The sequence below is a fragment of the Phanerochaete carnosa genome, assembly GCF_000300595.1.
Source record: "Phanerochaete carnosa HHB-10118-sp unplaced genomic scaffold PHACAscaffold_10, whole genome shotgun sequence".
Lineage (NCBI taxonomy): Eukaryota > Fungi > Basidiomycota > Agaricomycetes > Polyporales > Phanerochaetaceae > Phanerochaete > Phanerochaete carnosa.
Window position 1 is genome coordinate 1,433,956 of NW_006767637.1, and position 27,464 is coordinate 1,461,419.

Sequence of the window (27,464 nt, forward strand, 5' to 3'; positions counted from 1 at the left end):
GCGGCCCGGCAACTCGGCAACCTGGCAGCCGAGCTGATTGTCCGTCGGGTGCCGCAGCCACGGGCACTTTGACAATGGCCTGGCGGACAATCGGCTCGGCTGCCGGGTTGCCGAGTCGCCGGGCTGCCGGATACCGGGAGGAAAAATATGGCATTTTCTTACTTATTTTTTTCAGGCTGTTTTCGCATATTTTTTGTAACAAAAAAGTTCCAAATTTCTCTCGTGACTCATTTTCCCATCAGTTCCAGCACCATTCAGACCGGAAATATGGTGAATGTCCAAGTTGCTTTCTCTGCAGCAATGGTGCCAGAAAACAAGTACAAAATGCTTCTCAAGTTGTGCTCTGTCTATGTTATAGATCGCTCAGTAGAGAAGGTGGGTAATGAGGCTCTCTATTCTGTTGTGTGTCTGAGTATCCTCAGGATATGAATGCTGCCGTCATAAGCCAGCTGTGTCTTGAAGGTACTATGCAAAAGAGGCATGTCAAGCGTCGCGCAGAATATGACACCGAAGATCAATCCAAAGATGCTAGCAAGCAGATGAAAAGAATGAGGGTTTTTAAAGAGCTACCCGAGAATGAGAGCGACTTTCTGGGCAAGTTCATGGAGATCTTCTAGAGTATGTGCAGATAGATAGGTTCTGCTATCTCTGGTGTAATAAATTGAGTAGGGCATCTGTAATTTATTTGGTTGTGTCTCAGTTCTTCACTGTCTGTTTGCACTGTGAACCTATGCCTAAGACATGCTCTTGGTCTTGCTAAATCAATTTTCATATCACATAAGAGGATAGTGGCATAAAGTGGTCCTAGGTAAAAAATTTTGAGCTAACATTAAGTCAAACAAATTTGCATAAGGCATGCTCTATGAGAACTAAGTCAAGGCCGATGAATTGTCTTATACTTGCAAGTAAGTCCTCCTTCAAAAAATTTACAAGCTTCTCTAAGGCTATTGCGACATCACTCTGTGTGACCCTTTAGGTGCCTCTGGATAGAAGCACCAATGCTTGTAAGATAGAGATAGCTCCACGGTTTATACTGTGAGCAATCTCTGCCATCTCATTAATGTTGGGCATATGAACTAGGCTAGCTTGAATGTAATCAGCGGTGAGTAGGTAGGCAGTGAGGGGACCGATGTTTTTGAACTTGACGACATGATGAGGCTTGTTGCAGCCAAGCAAGAACTTAAAAAACTGAACAGGACTGAACTTGTTGCCCTGTCTGAAATTCCCAACTTTGGATTCCCATGAATCAGATGCATTCCAAAGGTCTGGGACAATGTTAGTGTTGCGGTGTTTGTTGGCAGTGCCATAGGTTGTCATGTTAGTGAAGTATGACTTGCCACATCCTTTTTATTGCTCATAAAAGTTTTGCCAACTCCTCAAGTTCTTGAAGAAAGCATAGCCGTCTTTTGTGATGACTGGTGCTGCAAAGGTTACCGCTCTGAAAAGTAGGGCACTAAAGAAGCCTGCACGTGTGGACATGTGCTTGTCATTGTAGGGTTCAGGTTTGGCTTTGTACACCTTGGCCAAAGATTTGCCATGCTCGCGGAAGGAGAGATAATGATCCTGATTGCTAGAGACCTTGGCCGTGAGTTGGCCGAGGTTGGTTATATGCCCTTGGGTTTCGATGAGTGGTGTAAGCTTGGCGAGAAATTTGGAGAACATTGCTATGCAATCAGGAATCCGGCGTCTGGGAAGGGGGAGGGATATAGGGCTGTACCAGATGTTGTATAGCTGCTCGATGTTGTACAGCTGCTCTAGCTCATTCAGAGCTTGGCGGTGAATGGAGAACTTGTTGGTAATGAAGTTCTTGAATGCGGAGCAGGGAAATTTCTTTCTTCCACGGGACAACACCCGTGTCCTGAGATAATCAAAGGCTCTGTAGGTTTTGTCCAGGTAGAGAATTTCTGAGGAGATGTAGGTGGTGATTATAAAGAGAAAGTGTGTCTTGGCATAGGCATCAGGCTCACTTGGGAAGCCAAGCCAATGGTAGAGAATATCCATAAGTTGCTTGAAAACCTCCTCTTGTACTTTTCAGTTGGTATAACATGGCGCATTGGAGGTGATCTCTATTTGATATGGGGTAATAGCTGGAATAGAGGAGAGGCTGCTGTGATAGGTCTTTGGGGAGTATGTGGCAAAGTGGGCACATTTCTTGACATTCCAGTAGACATCCCTTGCAAGAGCATGGTATCATTGTGTCTTCTTTTTGCTTGATGATTGGTTTGCTAGGTCTTTTACAGATCTGCATGATGGATCGTCAGCTAGATCATCAGCCAGGTCGGCCAGGTTGCTAGCAGTGTTATCAACAAATCATAGACCAGGTTGTCATTCAAGTGACACTCATCTTTTTCCACTCTTTGTACAGCTAGCTCTTTTATCACAGACATTGCCTCCTCTATCAGGCTCTCTAGCCAAAGGAATGACAGAAGAAAGGCCAAGAGGTATTTGTGGCAAATAACCTTTGCACTTATGTCGGTGCAGCAAATATAGTCAAATAGCTTGCTCATAAGCTTCCAGTTCTTGGGAAAGCTCTGGAAGCTCTCAAAGGTGTAGGCTTCTTCACCAAGAAGTTTGAACATGTTGACCATGTGAGCTTGAATGCGCTGAGTGAAGGAGTCTCTCTCTTTAAGGCTTTAAGCCTGACTGTTCTGTTTTTGTGCCAGCTTAAGTATCTCTTGAAGCTTTTTGGAGGTTAGCTTTTGCATGTACTCTTAAGAGGGTCTTAGGGATAATGGTTTTAAATTGAGTCAAAAAGCAGCCTACTGGATGTATTAGTGGTATTAGTACCTGCATGTTTAGGTGGCATCTCCTGAGCCAACTCCTGTGTCTTTGTTGGCAGTAAGGATTCTGGAAATAAAAAGTTGGCAAGTTGTAACCAACTCTGTGTCGTAATACTATATCTCACCTTGCTCCAAATAACCTTGTGTGAGTTCAGATAAAAGGTTGGTTTCATGTCTTGCTATCATCATCTGGGCAACTGTAATTGCTGCTGTAGAGCCGAGCAGGGCTAGCTGGCCATTTGATGCCTTTGCTATAAGCCTTTTCTCTGAGTGGCTCAATATAGCCACTCCCAAAGTTCCATCGGGGTTGCGAGAGCCTGTGCAGTGTTGAAAATGAGAGAAATGTTGTAAAATGGGCTGGGCTCACATTTGTTGGTACTATCTAAGGGCTTGGTTCGTCCTCTCTTGCCGTTTGTAGTGTTGGCTAAGCTAGCATCTGCATAGCAGAGTGAGCAAAGGATAGAGGCAAGAAGAGCAGCATTCACTGGATCAGAGAAGAACTACAGACCTGCAGGTTCAGAGCCATCTTGGTTTGAATTATTGTGGTAATTTCGTGTATCTTCTGCGTGATCTTCAAATGGCAGCTCATCTCTAGAATCTCCGGCGGCGTGAGGTCCATTGTAGTTTGAGTAGTAGCTTGGGACAAAAAGCTGGTGTGACTCGCAATGATCTCTCCATCTCTGGACTGAGATAACATGAGCCGAACTGCTTGAAGGGCTGGTGTGCGGTATAGTGGGTGTGGCATCTGTAGCATTGCTGCTGAAAGGAGAATTGTTGGAGCGCTCAAAATGATTGTTGAACTGTTGTGTAGTTAGTGCTTCTGACCATAGCCCAGCATTTACACGCTGGCTTTCATGCTCCATAGTGATTGCACTTATCATTTGATCAGTGTCAACTTTGACCATCCAAGATGATGGGAGCTGGCAGAGACAGTTGACAACCAGCATGGTGATAGCACAGATGGCGAAGAGGAAGAGTAATTGGAGTTGCATGACGGCTATACCATCTCTGACAAAGGACACTGATTCCACACTTGGAGGAATAGGCCTATCGTGGCTGACATAAGGGATCAATCAAGGTGCAATACTATTCAGATTCGGTAGGCCTACCTGAGTAGCTGAAGTTCTGGGCAAATAAAGAGAATCTGACCAGAGCTGGGACCACTGAGGGCAGAGGGCATAACTGCCATAACTGAACGTCTGTCAAGAAAAGCAGTGTGAGGGTAATGAACTACGACCAGACAATACAGCCAGTCTGGGACTTCATCCTGGTGTCTTGTTGGAGCTGAAGGCCTTCCTCCATGTCGGTGGAGACCACAAAATTTAATGCAGCCTGTGCCCTTCAAAGACGTGATCATTCCGATCTCGGGAAAGAAAAGAACTCTACTGTCGTAGCTTTCAGGCAGATCAGAGCAGAAGAGGAGACTTGAGACCGCGCCAACAGAGTCCCATTTGTCAATGTGCATGTAAGCAAACAAACCAATTTTCTTCTGGAGGCAAGCTGCGGAGGCTGTGATGAGGCTATCAGGATAATGGGCCAGTATGATCAGGAACATACTGCAGTTCTCAGTCAGCTCGGATATGTCCAGGCCAGAGATTGCAGCAGCCTCCGCGAGCTCAGCTGGATTGTCTGTAGCTGCAGTGCATGCATTGCTGTGAAGGTAGTCTCTTTGCAGGGAATTTTGAGGGCGTGGTGGGCAGGAGTATTCTTTTGCAGCCAACACATTAACTTGTATTGCTGTGAACGCCGTGTTCTTGTGGCTGCCTATTCTTGGAGTGTTCACAACAGAAGATTGCTTCTTGATAACACTCTGGTGTGTCTTTCGTATGGTGCGCCAGCTTGCCATAGCAGCTTGGGTGGTGATCTGAAGCAGGATGCTCAGTGCTGGCATTCAGCAATGATTATTGGTGACTCACCTTGATGAATTCGGGTCTGAGTTTGTGATTATTGGAAAGCTCATCAATGTGGCCGAGACTTCCTGAGGACCTATCCAGTTTGCCCCACACCACAGAGGAGTGAATAGAGTTTTGTATCTGGTCACTGGTCGCTATGGTATACGCGCAGGTGTTCTGTATTCCAATGGGCTGCTCAATCCTCTTAAAGAGTGTGTCTCCTATCATGGCACCATTTTTGTCTTGAATAGGGTTGCAAGCAGCGCGATTAGAGCAGGGGCCTAAAAAGCTGTCTCAGGTGTTCCGCAGCTCCTGAGCATTCTCTCTTGTCATGAGAGTGCTGTATAGGTGTGTTCCCGTATAAAGACACAGCAAAGTGGGCAACAGAATGGTAGCACTTACTCAAAGTCTGACTTATTGCAAAAGAAGACATTGTTCAGAGGGTCTCCTGATCCATGGAGATCACAGATGAAGATGTAGTCTTTATCGAGGAGATGACTGACTCCTATGATGATGTGAGCAAACGAGATGTACACTAAGAGGAAGAGCGGGAGAGCGGAAAAGTAGGAGAGCGGCTAAACGCGTTCACCAAGCATAGCGAGAAGGCTGCGATGTATGCACGTGATGTACAAGATTAGCATCAGCACGGGGGCTTTCGATTAAAAGGCCGAGTAAACTCTGGCTTATGCGAGGAGAGCGAGAGGGTGTAGGGTCATGGGAGGCTGGAGAGACAACTGTAAGTGCATGCCAGTGGGATTCTAGGCTCACTGAAGATTTGAGGGTCCTCGCTCCAATGCGGCAGGTCCTCGTTGATGGCATGATTGTGCACGCATTTGAGGAAACCAGGCGAGGAGGACCAGACCAGCATGAGGTGTCTTCCCCTTAGCTGATGCTCCTCTGAAATGAGAGGATGTAGTGGCCATAACCAGAGAGTTAACATGCCTGGCTTCCCCACCTGGTTAGAAACGTCCACTCGAGCTGTGAGGTCGGGGAATAGTCAGTGTGAGTTTGTTATCGCGCTGCCAATGCTAACTTGGAATGACATAGCGGCAGGGGTAATTGGCCCCCGCAGGACGTGAGGAGCTGGGAGAATTCAGTCAAATGAACACTCGCTTTGCTTAAGTGAGTATTTGTTTGCCTGGCTCATGCCATCTGACACTGGGGAAGCAACCAGAGCCGGGTGCATCGCGATATACCACGTAACTATGCACCATTGGCGAGTGGTGTTGCTTAGGCCCGGTGTATCAGCATCGGGCATGTGTGCAAGGCACTGGGTGGTGATGCAGAACGTTGGTGTGCTGCAAGATGTGCAGCGAGTAGGTTGGGGCTTCTTGTGGGGTGTCATTAGCTAGTCTGAAGCGCATGCATTGGCAGTGAGTGTCGGCTGCTGGAGGTCAGGTGAGCCATTTCTAACGTGAGCTGCGTGCCACACAGCTTCATTGAGATGGGCCCAAAATTCTGTCGCACGTTCCGTTCTCTGTTCGCAATGTCTCCAGTGTGGCGCCCGTTTCGGAGTCGGCACAGATATCTAGGTAGTCGTCGATGAAGGTGACCAACAAGTCTATCTCAAAGGAGCAGAGGTGTTAGTAGAGAGAGCCTTCAACAGTCGACAAGGCTTCGAGGCTTCGGGCGGCATTCCGCAACGCGTCTACATGTGCGTCGTGCAGACGTCGAGTGCAACTTTCTAATCGTGCGATTGGTGTATCTAAAGCTCACTACTCACCTGGTCGGCTGCTCTTCAGAGCGCAGACAATGGGTGTAGGCAAAAGAGGATCCATTTCTTAGGTTGGGCTCAAACTTATGAGTCCCAGACCGCGAGAGATCACGTGCACTATGAACAATGAACAATGCTACTTAGTCGAAACATCCGATTAACGGAGAGTATTGTCACGAAACCATGACCTAGTTACTATGAGTCACCTAACGGTCACATCCAGTCCTTGTTGCAAGATGTGTGCCTCGCGCTTTCTAATGCTCGCAGCCAAGACATGTTTGCAATTGTGCATTCGGCGTTATATGTGGCCGTCTTGGTGATGGTGGAGTCCCAGCCACACAAGCTACAGAGTATACTTTTGTAGCAAGTGCTGAGTATCACCTGGACAGCTACGGGATGTGTGAAGGACGTCAGATACAGGGCCAGGAAAAGATGGACTTGATGTGCGAGTCGTTAGTGGTCCGCTAGAGATAGCCGGCATGGGTTTTTGGTCATGAGCTGCTCACTGCAGTTCCTGTCAGACTGGCGTGGGTGCAGGACGACTGTCTCAGTAGCAAACCGAGTGTTTTGAGTTGCTTGCCGGTCGTCTCAGCGCTGCTGTGGGGGTGCTTTGGTCAGCAAGTCGTGCAAGCACATGAGATGGCTGGCAGGCAGAGAATGATGCCAGCTGTGGAGTTATACTCCACGGCAGGCAGATGGACAGGCAGGAGAGCATGGAGAGAGTGTGTGTGGAGGGAGCACGAGAAGCACAAGAAGCGCAGACAAGCGGTACACCATCAAAGATGCAGAAACTGCCAAGCGGGTGTGCCCATGGGTGCTCGAGGTTGGTCGCACGAGTGCTGTCAGGTCTGACGCACTGGTGATCCAGTGTTGCTGGACCCAACGTACTAGTGATTCAGTGTGAGTCAGACATGTTCACGTATACCCGGCTGCACATTTTGAAATGTGCAGCTGGGTATATGTGAACACCTTTGACTAATTGCTGATGCTGGAGCTGGGCTCTCTGAGCACTGCTTCCTCGCACAGGAGTGCACGTGTTATTGCCAGAGCTTGTATGTATGACAAAGCACGTCGGAGAGCATGCACCGTTGTACATAACAGCCCTAGTACAGCGCAAAGGAGGGAGTTGTTGTCTTTGCAGTGTGATGGTGCATGGTGTTCCACAGTGAGTCCGGCGCAACGTACAACCATGCTGAGAGTGAGGTGGTATTCGATCGCGTGTTGCTGGGCATACATAAGGTGACAATGCATTGGGAGTGGCGAGAGGGCAGCAGACCTTGGGCATAGCCTCGGGCTCGACACCATTTCTGCAAAGGTATGAAGCACAAAGCGTGATGCAAGGAGACAAGAGCACGACCTACCCCGGCTGACAATCGACTCTCTGCATGCGGGACATGCCTGCTGGTGGATTGTTAAAGTCGTCGCGCAGGTTTTGGGCATCAAATATGGTGGGCCGGGCTTAGTGCAGACAAATAGCAACAATGATGTACCTCTCGCAAGTCCTAGCACCTCGCCCTCCTGTTTGCTACGGACAGAGCTGCGGTGCTCCATGCTCGTCATCATGCATAGGGCGTATGTGCTCTGGGAGTCGCGTTGCGTGTAGGTGTAGGAGTTGGTTTAGTTGTGCAGGCCATAGAGTTTGCTACCTGGCTTAGTGCAGGCATCGCTATAGCATATGAAGAAGGCTGGAAACACTAGCTGCAGAGTATACTCTATAGCAGACAGGTCTGATGGGCGAGGAGGAGTGGAGTCAAGGTGTCCTGAGGTGTACTGCGGCACGTGACAAGTCGGACGTGCTGGCCTGATGCAGTGATCGAACCAGCTGCTGAGCTGGTGAAGCCTGTTGTACAATCTGAGGTGCATGGCAGGTTTGGAAGCTCAAATGTTAGATTCTGGAGCGGGAGCATCTGACGCTGATCGTCAGGCCTACCATCAAGAACAGATGGCATAGGCAATGCACCTCTAGCGTCAGAGCCCTCACATCTCTTGTGCTGCTACACGCACCTCGCTTCCTCTGTCGAGACTCCAGCTCGAGCTTTAAACGGTGTGTCTCGGTTACAGACAGATCTCGCAAGCTCAGTAAGTGGTCCCTAGGCTTCACGCCTCGCTTCCATGCCAGGAATCACCTGATGCATGACACCGGCACTACAGAACGCGGTTAGAAGTTGCCAAAGATTGTAGGCAGTGCAGAATGAAGAGTAAATAGCACTAGCCATGGAGTATACTCCATGGCAAGTGGATAGCACGAGGGAGGGAGGGTAAGGTGAGGACAAGACAAGACCATGAGTGCAGAGCAGCTGCCAAGTCCGATTGGGCAAGTGCTAGCGCACCCGACACGTCAGTGATGCAAAGTGCTAGTGCCAGCAGCAGGTGCTTAGTCAAAGCAGCTCACGTATACCTGGCTGCACATTCTGAAATGTGCAGCTGGGTATACGTGAACACTTTTGACTAATAGCTGATGCTCTCTTCTGCCAGTACATCCAGGAGTGCGCGTGTCATTGCTGGGGCTTGTATGCAGAACAAGGTGCATTGGAAGCATGCATCATTGTGCATATCAGCCCTAGCACAGTGCAGGGGTACATGTAGGTGCTCTTGTAACATAATAATGTGCGTCGTTCCTTAGCGAGCCCTGAGAGCCATGCAGCCGTATTGGAAGTGAGACAGTATGCAATTGTGTGTTGCTGGGTGTCCGCAAAGCGATGTGCAATTGTATGTCACTGGGCGTGCGTGAAGTGATGCTGAGCTGGAAGTGGCAAGAGAGTAGCGGGCCTTGGGCATAGCTCTGAGTTTGACATCGTGTGCTGTGGGGCTTCAGACTTAGGGCATAGCATGGTGGGATGGAAGAGTACAGGGTGTCTTGGTTGACGATTGCCTTCCTGCATGCAGGATGTGCTTGCAGTAGAATTGGCAGGGTCGGCGTGCGAGCTCCAAGTGTCGAGCATGGTAAGCCAGACCTGGTGCAGAATAATGACGACGAGGCACCTTTTGCAAGCTCTAGCATCTTGCCAGCACCTCTCTCGCATTGCTCTTCTCTACTCTGGTCAGACCCATAGCATCCCTCACTTGATATTGTGTGCAAGGTGCGTGCATTCTGGGAGTCGCATTGCGAGTTGGTGTCGAAGACAGTCCTGTCACACTGGCTGCAAAGCTCGCCGTCTAGCCTAATGCAAATGTCGTTGCAGCGTACAAAGGGTGCTAATAGCACCAGCCACAGAGTAAACTCTGTGGCAGGCAGATCTGGAGAGAGCAAGAGCAGGGGTGGTGGCAGATGAGAGACGAGAGTGGTGAGAAGGCACAAGGAATGCCTTGTTGGACGCCTGGCAGCCAGAGACCAGCTTACCGTCAAGCCGCTGTTCTGGGCCTAGAACGGGCACTGCTTGGCCACGCAGCGCCTGAGCTTGCATGGATTGGGAAAGCTGATGCTTTGCGACCTCCCACCTGCGGCCTTTGCCCAGTGACGTCCGTCCCTCGTCTCCCTACCATTGATAGGAGTGTACTTCTATTCTTGGGCCTTGTCGGCACTTAAGACACCTGAAAGTGATAGCTTGAGGCTGTCCAGAGTGTACTCTGGACATTCTCGTCCTTGTTCTCTCTTTTGGCGATCTTAGCCATTCCGCTCGTACTGGCAATTTATCTCTGCGCATAGCTCCTCCTCCCGTGTCTTATGCTATGAACCGAGGCGCTATCTTTGCAATTCTGCCTCTACCACCACCATTGCTTGGTGTGGGCAAGCGTGCGATTGACACCAGTGTCCAGTCTGTGTCCTCGAAGTGCAGCATACCACAAAGTGCTGTTTATTGGCAGGCTACATCAGTACTCTGACTGATTGTATACAATCCACTTGGGTGAGTCGTAACTGTTATTTGTGGTGACTTGGCTTCTCTACTGGCAGGAGGCTCGCCAAGTTCAGGCTTCTACGCCACGATAAGGACAGGCGAGAACAGTCGCATACAACCGGCGCATCTCTTATCTCTGGAGGCCAAGTAGACGAGGTTGCAATGGCTGAGGTATGCGATCACATGCATGTTTTGTGAGTGATACTCAAGCATTGCATAGCTTGCCCCCCAGTTTTACCGTGACGTGTTCATGATGATCGACGACAATAACCAGTGTGAAGCCTGGGTTTCTATCAGCAGAAAGAGCACTTCTCCTTCCATTTGCACACAGTGCAAGCAGCAAACCACGTCACCTTATCTATCACCATGCTCCATGCTCTCAATGACCAGACGTTTCACCTCACTCTCATTCCATGCTGCTCAACTCATGGCAGCATTATTTTCTCCACCTTAGACTATACGTACACATTGCTGCCCATGAAACACAACACAAGTAACAGCCGAGCAGTGCATTTTCTTGACCCTATTGTGGCCAGGAACTGGCATGCAACCAAGGAGACCATTGACACCCTCATCTGAGACATCTCTAGTATCACCACTGTCAATGTTCCCTTGTACTACCACGGGCTGTCTGTTGTGGGCGTAGTCCTGCTCTGTATTTTTCTCTGTATTTTCACAATTATCTCTGGTTTGTACAATGCCTAAAACGCTGTCAGTATTCAAACCCTTACGTTAGTGCCAGTTTACTTTCACGTCCTTGCAGCGCATCAAGTGTATCAGCACGCTCGGCATACCGACATAACACAGCCTTTTGGCAGTCTCCATTGGAAGTCTGATTGATATTGGACGACCAACTTCCATCAGCCTGACAACACATCACTGATGCTGACTCCCCTCTATCAAAGTCCGATTAGCATCAGACTTCAGACCCCCATCGGCCTGGATACATCAGATATCATGACTCACTGGCCTTTGTTTCTGCGCTGTCACCTCACAACTTCAGCAACCTGTAGCTTACATAATAGCTGGTCTGTGTGCAATCTCAGTAGTATATATTGTAGGACTTTGTCACTATCTAGCCTCCATTTCGACTCTTAGTCAATTGGGCAAGGTAAGCTCCACTAATTACTTGTATTTCTTACTCTACTAACACAATATAACATAATCAATTGGACTAGCTGTATAAGTTAGATTGAAGTTGTGAGACCTCTCTATCTACACCGCCTCATCGCCATCATCTATGATCACTGCTTCCTCATGAAGTGTTGAGCCTCGCTCCACAACACTGTCTCCCTTGAGAATCTTGCTCCAGATGCCATTGTAGAGATCTGTAGTACATGGCAGCTGTTCTTCCTTTGCTTTCCACCACAGACGCGAAAGACAGTGGCAATAATTAGCTATGTTATGAGCTCTGTGCACGCTCTCACAAATAACACAGGCTTTTTGACCAAAATTGACTGGAATTGAATTAACCCCTACCTATCACACTGCTATGCAATCACAGCTTTTAACATCATTCTTGTGATGCCAGCAACACTCACAGTCTAAGCATGCTTTGAAGAGCACAAAGAAATCATTTCAGCGGCACTACCCAATTTTGCATCTTGCAGTGAGTCTAATTGTTTCTCTCTCTTTTGCTACAACATTGAGCATTTTATTTAGGCACTCTTACAATCTCAAAGAAAACTCGTATATATTTACCACTGACAAATTTGTAACCAGACCAAATATAATGCCCACTCACATCTTCCTCACATACGTACATGCTTAAATGCTCACTCTACATAACCGCTAACTTATTTATAGAGAACAGGCATATACAATTGTCCACTGAGGACCCAGTTTGGATGATGTTTGGGTAGTTGAATATAATCTTGTATGAAAGGGTGATCCGTGCTGCTTGAAAGAAAAAATGAGATGGATGTGCCGCAGCTGAAGTGTTCCATACACCCCAGTATAGAGACTGAGGGGTCTATTTGTAGATCTACCTCATCGTCCCGATGTGCTTCTCAGGTGTATCCCAGCTCTGCAAAAGCTAGAGCATTTAGTTGCACGGATTCAGCCCAAATGCGCCATCATGACCTATTGGACACTTTGTGGAACACTTGCTCACCGGCGACGGACTGTGTTCAATGAGGCATTTGAAAAAAACAGAGGTGCCTGCAGAAGTATGTAGCAATGCTGTTGCAGTGTCATGTTTGACTGGGCAGCTTGTTGGTGACTGAGTAACAGTTGATGCTGTCTGACCCATGGCTTGCAGAGAATGGTTATACTGATAAACAGAGAAAGGATTTGCCCAACTTCTGCTATTTATATATGACTCATGAACATTTAATATACAGTGCAGGCCCAACAAGCTAGAGGATGTGTGGAATAACGCATTCAACTGCAGTTCTCAGCAGAAAGCCATGAGCATGGGCCTAACAAACTGTAAAGCACAGGAGAGTGCAGGAAGTGATGCGAACATGTTGGAAATCTAAGGGAATTGCACCCAGGTGGCGCCAGCCAGCTCTCACCCACACGTAACGAAGAAGGCAGGCTATGCTGTGGCACTTATTGGGTTCTTAGTCTGGTGTTTTCTTGTGCTTTGTTCTCATTGGTTCATCCCTTTAGACAAATTAATTTGGCATATATTTCTACATATTCTGGACTCTCTTAACAGGCTCTATCTGGGGGTATAAAGATTATCTGGATGTTGTGCCTTTTGAAGATGGACTATCTGTGAAATTTGTCTAAGTCTCTAGCTCAAGCACAAAATACAGTGCTGAAGGGTCAATACTGATCTATATATGATCAAGTGATTTTTTACATGTAGATCTATACTAGGAGTATATATGGACCAAGTTTTAAGTTAGTAGCTTAAAATATTGAAGAGTTTGAAGAGTTAGGCAGATTTGCATGAAAAAGTGAACTGACCTTCAAAGTGCTGCTTCCAACAGAACATTTCTTCAGTATATTCAGAAATCGTAATCTCTTTCCTATGTCCAATGGTTTTTGTATAATTTGGCAGATAAAAGATCCTCCAATAGCATCGTGCTCTGAGCTTAGAGGTCTATGTGTAGTTTGGCTGATAAGAAAACCTATGCAGTATACATTCTGAGCTCAGTGACTCTTGTGGGGTTTTGCTAGTAAAAAACCCTGTTATCAGTAGATTCTACATTTATATCATTGAGTTAGCACTCAGATTATACTTAGTGTGATGTGGTTGTCCACACATATATATATGCTTACATCACTGTTATAGCAAGCAAGCTATTTAGTGTACTCTTAGTTGTCAGTCTACAATTATGTCACTGTGACTAGCAAGCAAACTATTCTTAGTGTAGTTCTCAGCTGTCAAGTCTATACATATTTTTATGCCTTTAGTCCTTTTGTGAGCAGTCTCACAAGCTGACTGCTTCTTTTCTCCCAGGAGACCCCTTTTATCACTAAGCACATCCCTATCTATTGGCATCTTCTTTATTCTCCTCAAATAACTGAGATAAAGCTGATCTAAAGTCTGATCTGCTTAACTCAGACAGTGCTTAGAAAGATCCTAGCTCTTTAGTGTTTTTCCTTTCCTTCTTCTCTTTGTTTTGTACCCACAATAGCTCAAAGTTCACAGGCTTTAAAGTTCAGCCTCAAATCTTAAACTAAGCTTAAGCATAGCTTACAAGACCAAATTTGAGTGTGGTGGAATAGCACAAAAAACTCTAGAATACAGCCTCTTCAGCTTCTTGTTGATAGCTCTCTGCTCAGCATCGCAATTTGTTCACTTTGAACCTCTTATGTTGAGAGCCTTCTAGCACCAGCTCTTCTGTTGAGTACATCTATGTTTATATAAGTTTGACTAGCTCTTGTATAGCAGTTCAAATCTCTTTGATTTCACTGGCCTTTGTATAGTTTAGATAATATAAGCTCTTTGTTGCATGCTCTGATTTCAATGACTGTTATGTAATTAAGCTAATAGAAGTTTCTGTTATTTACATTCTTGGTTCAGCAACTTTTGTGTAGTTTAGCTGGTAGAAAATCTCTTGCAATATATGCACTAATATTGGCAGCTCTCATATAGCTAGCTAGCAGAAGTTTTTTGTTGTTATGCTTTGAGATAAGTGACTCTTGTGTGATTAAGCTGATAGAAGACTTTTGTTGTTGTTTTACACCTATACCTACACCTTTGATCTTCTTGCAAGGCAGCTGGTAAGCTGACCTTTAACTTTGTTCTTAGAAGAACTCTTTTGTTATTAAGAACATTCCAACCTATTTGTATCTTACTCATTTCTTTTGAAAAATTGAGGCAAAATCAGCCTAAGATTTGTTCCATTCAGCTCATGCTTGGAAAAAGATCCTAGCACTTTTTCTTCTTTTTTATATATATAGCTTAGAAAACATGTAAAGACTTAGTTGAAAAGAACTCACCATTATGCGAGTTACACAAATATTAGATAAGCTAAGAAGCTTTAACAGAACTACAGTGGCTGCCAAAAATAACACACAAGACTACAAAGGGGTGTCAAAATCTCCCTGTATCTCCATGACCACTGTAGCTAGCTAGATGATATATATAACAATCTTACACTATATTACTTGTAGCATCTTTTTGAGGTATCAGTTTGATGCAAGCACTAGGTACCAGAAAAAATGTGGTGAAAATGGCTAGAAAATGAATATATATTGCGAAAATCACAGAATAATATAGACTACAGAGTAAAATATGCTTTGATATAAGTGAGATTTTATTCTGTGTGATGCTACTCTAACAAATTTATAGTATAGCACTCAGTTCAGATGGCTGAGGTGTGAAGACAGTTACATTGATATGATTTATTCATGGAATTGAAATATTTATATCTCCACAGCACCCAGAAATAGAGGTACAAGACTCAGTGTACAAAGTGATATTTACTAGCAAATGCATGTAGTATCTTGCTATACACACCCCAGCTGTTAGTGATGTCTATAAGATACAAGCATACATTTCTTTATTTTGTAGTAAATAAATATGTCCCCGCAACTCAGCCATCCAAGCTGGGTGCTATACCATAAATTTGTTAGAGTAGCATTACATAGTATAAAATCTTACTTGGACCAAAGCATATTTTACTCTGTGGTCTATATTATTCTGTGATTTTCGCAATATATATTCATTTTCTAGCCATTTTCACCACATTATTTTTGGTACCTAGTACTTGCATCAAACTAATACCTCAGAAAGATGCTACAAGTAATATAGTGTAAGATTGATATATATCTCATCTAGCTAGCTACAGCGGTTATAGAGATACAGAGAGATTTTGACACCCCTTTGTAGTTATGTATGTTATTTTTGGCAGCTACTGTAGCTCTGTATGAGGTAAACAAGTTGGGTTAAAGTTAAAGCACATTAGCTGGACAAACACATATAAGCTAATATTAAGCTTATCACAGTATCAATGAAAGATCTAGTCAAGCAAAGCTACCATGCTAGGTATATGATTGCAGGTTTATGCACTTTAAGAAGATTTATTAAAGACTTATATACTAGACTGTTCCGCAGACTACAGTTAGTTTTAAGCTTTTTCTAAAAGCTTTTTTCTTCTTTATATCAGAATATAGCCATTTTCTACAATTTTCCCTGAGTTTCTATAACACTCCTACCATTGTTGGTGCTAAAACCCTCATATTAGTGCCAGTTTACTCCCATGCCCTCACTGTGCATCTGTGCATTAACACACTCGGTATGCCGACATACACCACTGCCATCAGAGAAGCTGTTACACAGCCCTTCGGCAGTCTCTATCGGAGTCTGATTGACATCAAATATTTAGCTTACATCAGCTTGACAACGTGTCACTAATGCTGGCTCCCTTCCATCAGAGTCCAATTGACATCGGACCTCCAACCTCTGTTAGCCTGGATACATCAGATACCATGACTTACTAGCCTCTATTTCTGCATTGTTATCCCACTACTTTAGCAACCTGTAAGCTTACATAATGCTTAGTCTGTGTGCAGTTCTAGCAGTATATAAAGTAGGACTCTGTCGCTATCTAACCCCCATCTCGACCTCTTGGTCAATTAGGCTAGATAAGCCCATTAGTTATCTGTTTTCTTTATACTACTAACATATAATATATTTGGTCAATCAGACTAGCTGTGTAAGTTAGACCAAAGTTGTGAGGCTATTGTCCACACTATCTTGTCACCGTCATCCATGATCTCTGCTTCTTCGTGAAGTGTTAAGCTTTGCTCTATGACATTAGGTCAAGATTTTCATACACTTGGACTACCTCCTATTCTGTGCCCTGTGCACAGTTTAAAAAAATTTTATCCACCCCTACGTTTGAAGAGTAAGTCTTTTCAGCAACTAGTGGCAGACATACACACTCTAGCGCTAATCTCTGCATAATTCTAGTGCCCAAGAATTTGCTCGAGTGCTCCAGGGCCATTGAACGTGCAGCTGCCATGCGTACTTTTCAACTTCGTTGCTTGCTCTCCATAGCCATCTTCAACAAGCTACACAATGAGCGCAAGACAGAAACACTACATCAATATACCACATGCAAACTCAACGTCATAGTCAAGCATGTTTTAACACTTCCGCCACTGCCAACAATCTCTACTATTAATTCGAACGCTATCAAAACTGCCAAACTCACTGCTTACGATGATTGCTAATTTTTTTGCAAGCAACGTACAACTGCTCAAGCTACCACTAGTGCAGCACGCAATGCACATGCTAATGCAGGCTTCTCCAAGTTATTAGCTGACTGTTTCACTGCTACCCTGATCTACACTGTCGTGAACATAGCCCCGGCCTTCTATTATTTGTTTCCATTTTTCCCAATTTTCTACGATTTATCCCACGCTTATATGACTCTCCAAATGTTGTCTGTGTAATGGCACCAGTTTACAAGTCCTAGCTGTGCACTAACACCTTGAAAAACACACCACCAACCGGCACACATCAGCGCACCAAACACGCCCACACCACCACCACCTCGTCACTGCATTATGCTTCTTTGGCAAAACAGCCGTGCTTCAATCTCCGCTAGACCTTCTATCTCTAAGTCCGATTAGCAATAAACATCTGATCTCTGTCGGCCCGACAACATTATAAACTGTGATATACTGGCCCCTGTCTCTCGCTAAGTTCTCTAGACACTAGCAGACGCCCGCAGTTACAGTCACTTAGGTAATGCCTGGTTTGTGCACGATCTGAACAGTATATAAAGGGCCCCTTTGTTGCTACCTAGCTCTATCTCAATTTCTTGGTTATTTGGGCTAGGTAAGCCTTCGTTTGTATTTTAGAATACTCACTAATACATTTGGTTATTTGGGCTAGCTATATAAGTTAACACAATTGTCGCCAGACCTTCATTGGCACCGCCTTTTGTTAGATCCACGCAGTATCCCTTGTGGTGTGTTAACGTCAGTCCACATCATACACTTTCATTGCTTCTAAACCAGTCACTATTGACTTCTCCAAACACACTACCGCTGACCTTGCCTGTATCTTTGCATCTCGCTTCTTTGCCACACTCAAGTGCTTCAACATCTTTGAAACCATTAAGTTGGTTGATGTTAGCAGTGATAATTTAAGCACCATATTCAAACTCTGCAATTGCCTAGCCTACCTTGATCACACCCCAGAAATAACACTATTATTCTAAGAACCTCCCTTTTACTTTCAATAAATCCATTTTCTGTACTCCAAAATAAATCAAAAATAGTGGCAGACTTAATAGCATACTGTGCTCAAATCAATCATGTATACAATTCAAAGTCAAACTGAGACTTCTCTCTTGTAGGGGATACTCTTACATTCTGCTATGTGTTCTAACTGATACTATCAAAATTCTGTTCAACCGTTAACTATTAATAAAGCACTGTATCTTATACCTCATTCAGATCAAATAGCTCTTATATGACATATGTCGAAGTCATCAGATGCTCATATTGAAGATCACACTGATTTAAATCTCGATGATTTACACACTGGTTGAACTCCTCCTCTGGCAATAGATCCATCAGAGTCTGATCAATATCAAACATCTGGCTTACATTAGCTTGACAACACATTATTAATGCTGACTCCCTTCCATTGGAGTTCAATTGGCATTGGACTTCCGACCTCTGTTGGTCCAGATATGGCAGATATCATAACTCACTAGCTTCTATTTCTGCGTTGTCACCTCACTACCCCAGCAATCTGTAGGCTTATGTAATGCCTGGTCTGTGCATAGTCCTAGCAGTATATAAAGTAGGACTCTCTTGTTATCTAGCCCCCATCTCAACCTTTTGGTCAATTGGGCTAGGTAAGCCTATTAGTTACTTGTTACCCTTACATTACTAACACATAATATATCTGGTCAATTGGGCTAGTTGTATAAGCTATATCAAAGTTGTGAGACTATTATCCACACCATCTCATCGCCGTTATCCACGATCCGTGCTCTCTTGTAAAGTGTTGAGCTTAAGCTCCACAACATCAGATTGAGATCTTTATGCACCTGGACTATTCTCCTATCTGTGCTCTGTGCACAGTTTTACCCAAGTTTATTTCTACCTACATTTGAAGAGTAACTCTCTTTGACAACTAGTGGCAGACGTACACGCTTTAGTGCTAATTTCTGCATAAATCTAGTGCCCAAAAATTTGCCCAAGTGCCCTAGGACCATCGAACATGCCGCTGCCATGCGTACTCCTCAGCTTCATTGCCCGCTCTTTAAAGCAGTCTTCAACAAACTACATAACAAGTGCAAAGCAGGAACGCCACATTAGTATACCACACATGAACTCAACGCTATAGTTAAGCATGTTTCGACACTTCTGCCACCACCAACAACATCCACTATCAACTTGAACACTGTTGAAACTGCCAAACTTACTGCGTACAACAACCGCCAGTTTTTTTGCACACAATGCACAACAGCCCAGATCACCGCCAATGCAGCACATAATGTGCACGCTAGTTGAAGTCAGCACCGATGGCTTAAACACTATTTTCAAACTTCAAGATCGCTTAGCTTACCTTGACTGTACTCTTAAGAACATTGTTAATGTCATTACTTATAATGAGTAGAAGCGTTACAAAGGAGGCCTAAGAAAGATTAAGGATATCTCTTTTTAGAGACTTAGATGTAACTGGTTCAGAGTTTGTAAAGTGCTTCGCACAGTTTAGAACAACAAGTACTTCAATTAGAGTAGAAAAGCTGGACAAATATATACTTTTTGAACACATAGATTATGACAAGGAAAGAATCTTTAATCCACATATTCTAGGCTACACTCGAGCATCAAACTCCTCCCCCTACAATAGACCCACCTATTGGCCCCTCTAATCCAGCCACACAACCAACGGCTCCGACAGTACCTACAGCCTCTTGTTGCAATGCCAATCTTCAAGATCTCATGAACTTGATGCAATTGTTAATGCTAAATATAAATGTGTTAACAAACATGGTCAACTCTCTTGTTACAGCAATTCAAACTGCTCTGGCTTCTATCTCTTCCTTCCAGCTCCACTTAGTCATTGAGAAACTAGTTGCATTCAACAGCTTTAGCTCAGAAAAAGCTAGGCTCTTCTGCAGTGCTTTTTGTGTCTATGTCCATGTCAATAAGGAAATGTTTACTCAACAAGACGCACAGGATGCTGTATGATACAACACTGCAGGACAGTTGTTAGTTGACTTTGGCAAAATGATCAGCGCCATCCTATTCTTTATAACAGAAGACATGGCAATTTAGGCAAGACTCCACATAAAAGAGCTCACAGAAAGTTCCACCTTGTTTAACAGCTTGTGGACCAAGTTTGTCAAGCAGTTCTCTGCTAAGATTGAACCTGTTGACACCTTCAATGAGGCTAAAAAAAGCTCAACTCCATCAGGCAAGAATTATGCACCCTCGCTGACTATATGTCGGAGTTTGAAGCTTGGTTCAATCACACTGGCTGGTCTAAAGCAGACTTATTTGATTGTTTCAAAGCTGGCATGAACTCTGACTATATCGCTCAGCTGTCCTACCTTTCTGTGGTAGCTAAAAACTATGACCAAGTCAAAAAGTATGGACATACTATCAATCAGCAGAAAGCAAACTTAGCAGCCAATCAAGACAAACCAGTATCACAACTCTCAGCCTTTCGCTCCTCTGGATTCAAAAATCTGAGTGCCATGAACATTGACACCTCTTTGTCTGTTAAAATCTCTGCCACTTACTTTGACAAACTGTTCTCCAGACTGAAAGACTCTGAAGAGATCAAGAAGAAGCTTTGACAACTGCTTCAGAGTCACTGCAAAGTCTGCAGATCTAAACGTCATAAGGCAGAAGGCTTTCACAAGAATGTCACATGTCAACACTGCAAAAGACCCAGCCATTGGAAAAAGCTCTGCCTCTCCAGATTAATAGAACAATCACCTCGAGCTCAACAGGCTGCGTGCACCACTTTGTCTTCTGCCATTGTTGCCACTTCTATGGATACTGCTGCTGACATCATTGCTCTTAAGGACATGTTTGTCCTTATGCAGAAGCAGAATGCAGAGCCCATGAACAGGCTTAGCCAGGGTTTTGAATAAAGGCACAGATTAAAGCTGCAGCTTTATTGCCTGGTTTAGAGAAACAGCCTTCAACAGTGCCAGTTCAAAATGTTATGACTTCAGACCTTTTGGACTCCATCTCATCATGTACTATCTCATTTATAGATTGTTTCTTGCCTCATTTTTGTGTATCTGTATCTGTATCTGAATTCAATAAATCATTTTGCACTCCTGCAATGATTGATTCTGGAGTGACAAAACTCTTCATACATAAAAAATTTGTAAAAGATAACAAGATATGTTGTCATCTCCTTAAACAACAGATAGGACTCTGTAATATCAACAAATCTCACAATAATGCTGGCACCATCACCCACTATGTTAAACTCAAATTTATAGTTGGCTCTCAATAACTAGCTGATTATGAATTCTTTATCACTGATATTGGCCCAAAAATATCATTCTCAGGCCGCCATAGTTAAAAAAAGTCAATCTTGCTATAAACTGGGAAACTAGTGAAATAATGCTCTCTGACAGCTTGGAAGCTACATCAGTCACTTCAGAGTCCTGAGTTTAACTAAAGTTGAAGCTAATCGAGCTGAACATCATATCTGAGTAAAAATTGGTATACTCAATAACACCACAAATGAAGTTTATTGTCTCACTGGATATACATACTTGCAGCAGATTGCTATTGAACAAAACCTCTTAAAGTATTCCAAAAGCTTTGAACAACCAGTTCCAAAGAAATATCACTGTGACAGTTATGTTTTTTTTTTTTCAAAAACTGACTTTACAAGACTTCTGGAACATAAGTCATGGAGCCACACTATTAACTTTAAAGACGGTTCTCCAGCCACAATTCACTCCAAAGTATACTCTATAAGCTCTGCTGAGAATTCAGAGCTGCAAGCTTTCCTTGATGATGCCCTTTGAAAAGGCTATATTATTCCCAGCAAGTCTTCTATTGCTTTGCCCGTCTTCTTTATTAAAAAGAAGGACAGCAAGCTCAAACTTATTTAAGACTATCGAAAGCTTAACAACATCACCATCCAGAATTGCTATCCTTTGCCTTTAGCTAACAATATTATTAACAAGCTACAAGGTGCAAAGATTTTTTCTGAATTTGATGTCTGCTGGAGTTATACAAATATCAGAATTAAAGCTGGAGATGAATGGAAATCCACTTTCATCACCAACTAGGGTTTTTTCAAACTAAGAGTTATATACTTCAGCCTGACCAATGCTCTAGCTACATTTCAAGCTCTCATGAATACCGTCTTCACTGATTTCATTGCAGAAGAAAAGGTGGCTGTATACCTTGATGATATACTCATTTAGTTCTCTAATCTTGCTTCCCATTGCAAAATAGTCCACAAAGTCTTAGAACGATTAAAAGAGTGTGATCTCTATTTGTGCCCTAGAAAACAAAAATCAATGCGCTCATCGACTCTGGAGCTCAGGGCAAGTTCATTGACCGACAAGTTGTACAAAGACTACAACTCCATGAATATCCCCTAGCAAAACCAATACCAGTATTTAACATCGATGGAACTCCCAACCAACTTGGATTTATCTGGGATTACATAGAATCTACGGTACAAATTGGCGGGAAAGAAACCAAGGAAAGAATGTTTGTTACTCACCTAGGAAAGCAAGACGCTATTCTAGGAATCAATTGGCTACAACATCACAACCCACGGATTAACTGGAAATACGGAATACTTGACTTCACCACTCAAAAGATTGTTATGGAAGAAGAACCAGACTCGGAAGGCAGAATTATCCAAGTATCCTCTGCTGACAACACAAAACTCCTCACTGAACATCTTCTAGTCCAATGCGATGGAGGAGACGTTCCAACGAAAGGATCCCCAGAAGCAGCAGAATACAACCTTACTGCAATAGAAAACTTGGTCATTTCCTCTCACATGCGAGCAAAGGTACCGACTGGATTAAGAATGACACCTCCACCTGGCACCTACCTATGTATTGCTCTACGAAGTGGGTTAGCGCTCAAGAGAATTGATGTTGCAGCAGGAGTAGTCAACAGAGACTACACTGGAGAAATACAAGTCATCCTGGTCAACCACGGAAATACCTCTTTTACAGTCACCAAAGGTGACCGCATCGCCCAGGTAATTGTGGAGTGAATTGCTCAACCACCAATCTAGGAAGTGGAAGAACTACTTGTGACAGACCGAGGAAACCAAGGCTTTGGATTGACAGGGATAAGTGACAGGTTCCAGCTGATGTTGGACACCACCATCCGAGCCCTTTGTATGGCGAATGACCCAGAAGCACCACCCCTCTTTCGTATCTCATCAGCGACCATTGAACAAGATGACAAAATAACCAGAGATTATATAGCCACATGGATACTGAACTCAAGTAAAATCCATACCATTCCGGTTACAACCACAGTTGCATAAACAATACTAGGGCTCTCCATTCGAATGAAGATCAACCCGGCCATGACTCTTGCACAGGAGGCAGAAACACGGAAACCTGAGACAACGCTCCCTGACTACCTCCAATCCTACTCTTTGGTATTCGAGAAGAAAGCTGCGGAGAGATTTCCTGAAGAAAGATCTTACGATCATGCCATTGATCTCAAACCGGAATTTGCCCCTAAGAATTGCAAGGTTTATCTGCTGTCTCCGTTAGAAGAATCAAAGATGAACAACTTCATCGATGAGAATCTACGGAAAGGATACATTCGTCCATCCAAGTCACCTATGGCTTCCCCCTTTTTTTCGTCGGAAAAAAGGACAGAGATCTGCGCCCTTGCCCAGACTACTGCTATTTCAATGAAGGAATGGTCAAGAACTCCTATTCACTACCACTGATATCCGACCTCGTCGATCGAATCAAAGGATGGAAATACTTCATTAAGATGGATCTCTGGTTAGAGTATAACAATGTCAGAATCAAAGAAGGAGACCAATGGAAAGCGGCATTCAAGACGAGTCGAGGACTTTTTGAACCCACAGTCATGTTCTTCGGACTGTGCAATTCTCCGGCAACCTTCCAAGCCATGATGAATGATATATTTCAAGACATGATCATTGAAGGTGGGATCCAGATCTACATGGATGACATTCTGATCGGCGGAACAGACTCAGCGGATATCTGGCGCAAAACAATCCAAGTTGTCCAATAACTCCAAGAGAACGACCTATATCTTAAACTGGAGAAATGCGTCTTTGACATAGAGAAGGTAGAATTCGTGGACATGATTGTTTTGCACAACAAGATCAAAATGGATCCAGTAAAAGTCAATGGTGTATTGCAATGGCCTACTCCCACCACGGTCAAACAAGTACGAGGATTCCTAGGATTCGGAAACTTCTACAGAAGATTCATTGACCACTACTCTGATATTGTATGACCGCTAGTGGATCTTACCAAGAAAGATGCGCTGTTCATTTGGACCCCAGAATGTCAGAAAGCCTTCGACAAACTCAAACGGCGATTCACCACGGCCCCTGTTCTACTAATGCCAGATCAAACCAAGTTGTTTATTCTGGAATGCGACGCATTGCTAGTCGCAACTGCTGCAGTACTTCACCAACAGGATGTTGATGGCGACTGGCACCCAATTGCCTATCACTCTCAATTCCTCCTACCGGCCAAGCAAAACTACAAGATCTACAATCATGAACTTCTTGCCATCAGGGCATTGGAAGCATGGCAACATTACCTCCTCAGGACGCAATTTCCACTGCGGATATTGACAGATCACAAGAACTTGACATACTTTTGCACAGCCAGACGGCTCAACCGGAGACAAGCAAGATGGCAATTATTCCTCTCCCAGTTTGACTTCACACTTCATCATTGCCTAGGTTCACAGCTTGTACAATCAGACACTCTCACCCAAAATTCCGGACCCTTGCATTCAGCAGACGACAATGTTGATCAGATACTCTTGCCAGATACACTTTTTGCGGAAACAAACATTCGCTTGCTACACATTGCTCAATCTCTACTATCGCAACTGGATGACCCACAACAAGTCACTGCGGTAAACACCGATGATGTATTACTAGATCACATCAGGAGGATGGGACAAACGGATGACTACGCAAACTCCGTGCGCGCGGCAATGCAAAATAATGCAATCCCATTTCCAGCACAAACGACCATGGATGATTGGACGGAAAGCAACGGCATCCTGTACTACCAATCTCAATGCTACATACCATCCAACCTCGCACTTCGACAAGAAGTCACAATGCTCTACCATGATACTCCAATATCTAGACACTCCGGACGGTTCAAAACAGCGGAATTACTAACGCGTAACTTCTTCTGGCCAGGAATACAATTGTTCGTGTCCAGTTACATACAAGGATGCGCGGCATGCTAACAGATGAAGGTTAACACTCATCCAACCACTCCACCACTGCAACCAATATGGGCAACCCACTGGTCTAGGCCTTTTGCATTTGTCACATGCGACTTCATCACTGCACTACCACTCTCACGTGGCTTTACATCCTTAATGGTTGTGGTCGACCACAATTATACAAAGGAGGTAATTATAATCCCCTGTACAGAAAGGATGAATGCAACAATGATGGCAACGTTTTACCACAACCACGTTTTCCAGAGATTTGGAATGCTGGACAAGTTTCTGTCCGACCGAGGACCTCGATTCAACTCCCTTGTCTTGAAAGAACTTTGGAAGTTAACCAGTGTAGAAGGATGAATGAGCACAGCGTATCATCCACAAACCAACAGAGAAACTGAACGCATGAATAGGGAAATTCAGGCATATTTCCAGATATTCTGTTCCACCCATCCCCACGACTGGGCTGATTACATTTCCAACCTTGAATTCGCATTCAATAACCGGGAACATTCTGCGATAAAGCATTCTCTGTTCTTTCTCATGTTCGGCTCACATCCAAAGGCACTCCCAATGAACTTTGCACGATCAAAGGTTCTGTCAATTCAAGAATGGCTTTGGATAAGACAAAAGGCCCATGAAGAAGCAGGAGCAGCTTTAGACTATGCCACAGCTCAAATAGCAGGAAGACTCCACCAGAAATTCACCCCATTCACCGAAGGTCAGAAAGTATGGCTGGAGATGACTCACCACGAAGACGGTTACCTCTTCAAAAAAATGGCACCCAAGAGACATGGGCCATTCCAGGTACAGAAGGTTCTTTCAAAGCTAGTATACAAACTAGCCCTTCCAAGCACTATGAAGATCCATCCTGTGGTACACGCTTCGCTGCTCACGCCATACTACGAGACACCACAGCATGGGAAGAATTTTCTAAAACCACCACCAGAGATTGTTGACAAACACGATGAATACAAAGTAGAAGCAATTCTTGCACACCGGCCCTAGTACAGACATCGCCGGTATTTAGTCAAGTGGAAACATCAACCTACAGCTGAGAATTCATGGGAACTAGAAGGCAACCTGAAAAACGCAGCGGAGATCCTGAAGAGGTATAAAGAGGTCAAAGGAATCACCCCAACCACTCAGCAGCCAACTTCCAAGTCGACTACTACAACATGGCCCCTTACTCATTCTGCTACTGCAATGGCAGTCCCAAGGCTACTCTCGGAGAAACTACACCCCCCAAATCCTTGACTTCCACCTCTCCGCTTCAAGAAGAAACTTTGATTGACCGCGACAGCCCCAAATCCGAATTCACCACCAACAATGTTCAGCAAGGAATCACCACCGCTCTTGAAGAAATTGCCGGCAAATTCCGATGACACCAAGAAGAGAGCCCCGAACTCATCCCAGTCTCTCCGGGATTTCACTTCGGGATCCGTGTCTGCATCACCGCACGAAACACCAACCCTCTCGACGACGAGAGTGATCCCAATGACTCTTCTGCTCATCTTGCCTACCTCGGAGACATTGTCAACAATCCCCAACATCATAGAGGATGGATTAACAAGATCGACAACATCGCCCATGACCAAACAGCGCTCCGGGCCTTACTCAATGTGACCGATGACACGACTTCTGGCGCGCTATTTGCAGGAATTGTGGAGAAAGGATGAGAGGTCCAAGCAGGGTTTGATGAGGTGGCAAGAGATGGATGGGCTATCAGAGAGGCAGTCGAGGTGATTCAGCAGAATGCAACCGACCTTTCTCGACGAGTCGAGAAACTTAACCGCACCTTCGATGACTTTTGCGTGACGGCACTCACCTACATAGCAACTGACCAAAATGCCACAGAAGCCGTCAACCGCGTTTGGGTACAAGAATTTGGTAACATCAACGTCAACCACCTCAAGTCTGGAGAACTTCTCGTCGGACCATGCGCTAGTCAGCAGGTTCATAACCCTTGCAATCTCCCTCACCCTATGCATTGCACCCGTGCCTCTCGTAATTCTGGCTTGCATTCTTTGCACGAAGTCTCTCAATCCTTTCGAGAACAGACATCACGCTCACGCTCTTCTAACCGCACGCGCTTTATGTCCCAAAGTGCCGCGGGCAAATTCTTCACTCCTCTAGGGTCCTTCTCAACAGCTCCTCGACGAGCAACTCCATACCCGCAATGTCGCCGCTCTGGTAGCCTGATTACTACTGGAGTCATTGGTCACGCTTTCCCTGGGAACTCCGAGGCTAACCCCGTTATCCTCGATTGAAATACTCCTACAAGACTTATTCGCGGAGCTCATTGGCTAGAGAAGGAGCTAATGTTACAATCAGTCCATCGTCCCGATATATGTTTTTCTTTACTCTTTATTTCCGGACAGTAAGCGCCTACTCG

General features: G+C 44.6%; 4 protein-coding genes across 4 annotated transcripts in view; 1 reads left to right on the forward strand and 3 right to left on the reverse strand.

Annotated features, from left to right (window-relative positions):
• PHACADRAFT_103166 (uncharacterized protein) overlaps positions 1–429 on the forward strand; it is a gene marked incomplete at both ends in the record, with an annotated part of 2,810 nt that extends 2,381 nt beyond the window's left edge. The window contains one exon of the mRNA XM_007400346.1: positions 176–429. Coding sequence (XP_007400408.1) covers positions 176–429 — 254 coding nt within the window. The remainder of the gene's footprint in view (positions 1–175) is intronic.
• Positions 430–972: 543 nt separating this feature from the next.
• On the reverse strand, positions 973–1,317 carry PHACADRAFT_32253 (uncharacterized protein; the record flags this gene model as incomplete). The annotated part of the gene is made up of 1 exon (XM_007399932.1): positions 973–1,317. The coding sequence occupies one exon, from the start codon at positions 1,315–1,317 to the stop codon at positions 973–975; it is 345 nt and encodes a 114-aa protein (XP_007399994.1).
• Positions 1,318–1,347: 30 nt separating this feature from the next.
• PHACADRAFT_200080 (uncharacterized protein) lies at positions 1,348–2,001 on the reverse strand (the record flags this gene model as incomplete). The annotated part of the gene is made up of 1 exon (XM_007400347.1): positions 1,348–2,001. One exon carries the CDS (start codon positions 1,999–2,001, stop codon positions 1,348–1,350), a length of 654 nt encoding a protein of 217 aa, XP_007400409.1.
• A 663-nt stretch (positions 2,002–2,664) lies between these two features.
• PHACADRAFT_32254 (uncharacterized protein) lies at positions 2,665–5,105 on the reverse strand (the record flags this gene model as incomplete). Its single annotated transcript, XM_007399933.1, has 8 exons — positions 2,665–2,759; positions 2,788–2,847; positions 2,906–3,097; positions 3,148–3,216; positions 3,289–3,836; positions 3,890–4,644; positions 4,697–4,953; positions 5,075–5,105. 8 exons carry the CDS (start codon positions 5,103–5,105, stop codon positions 2,665–2,667), a joined length of 2,007 nt encoding a protein of 668 aa, XP_007399995.1.
• Positions 5,106–27,464: the final 22,359 nt, after the last annotated feature.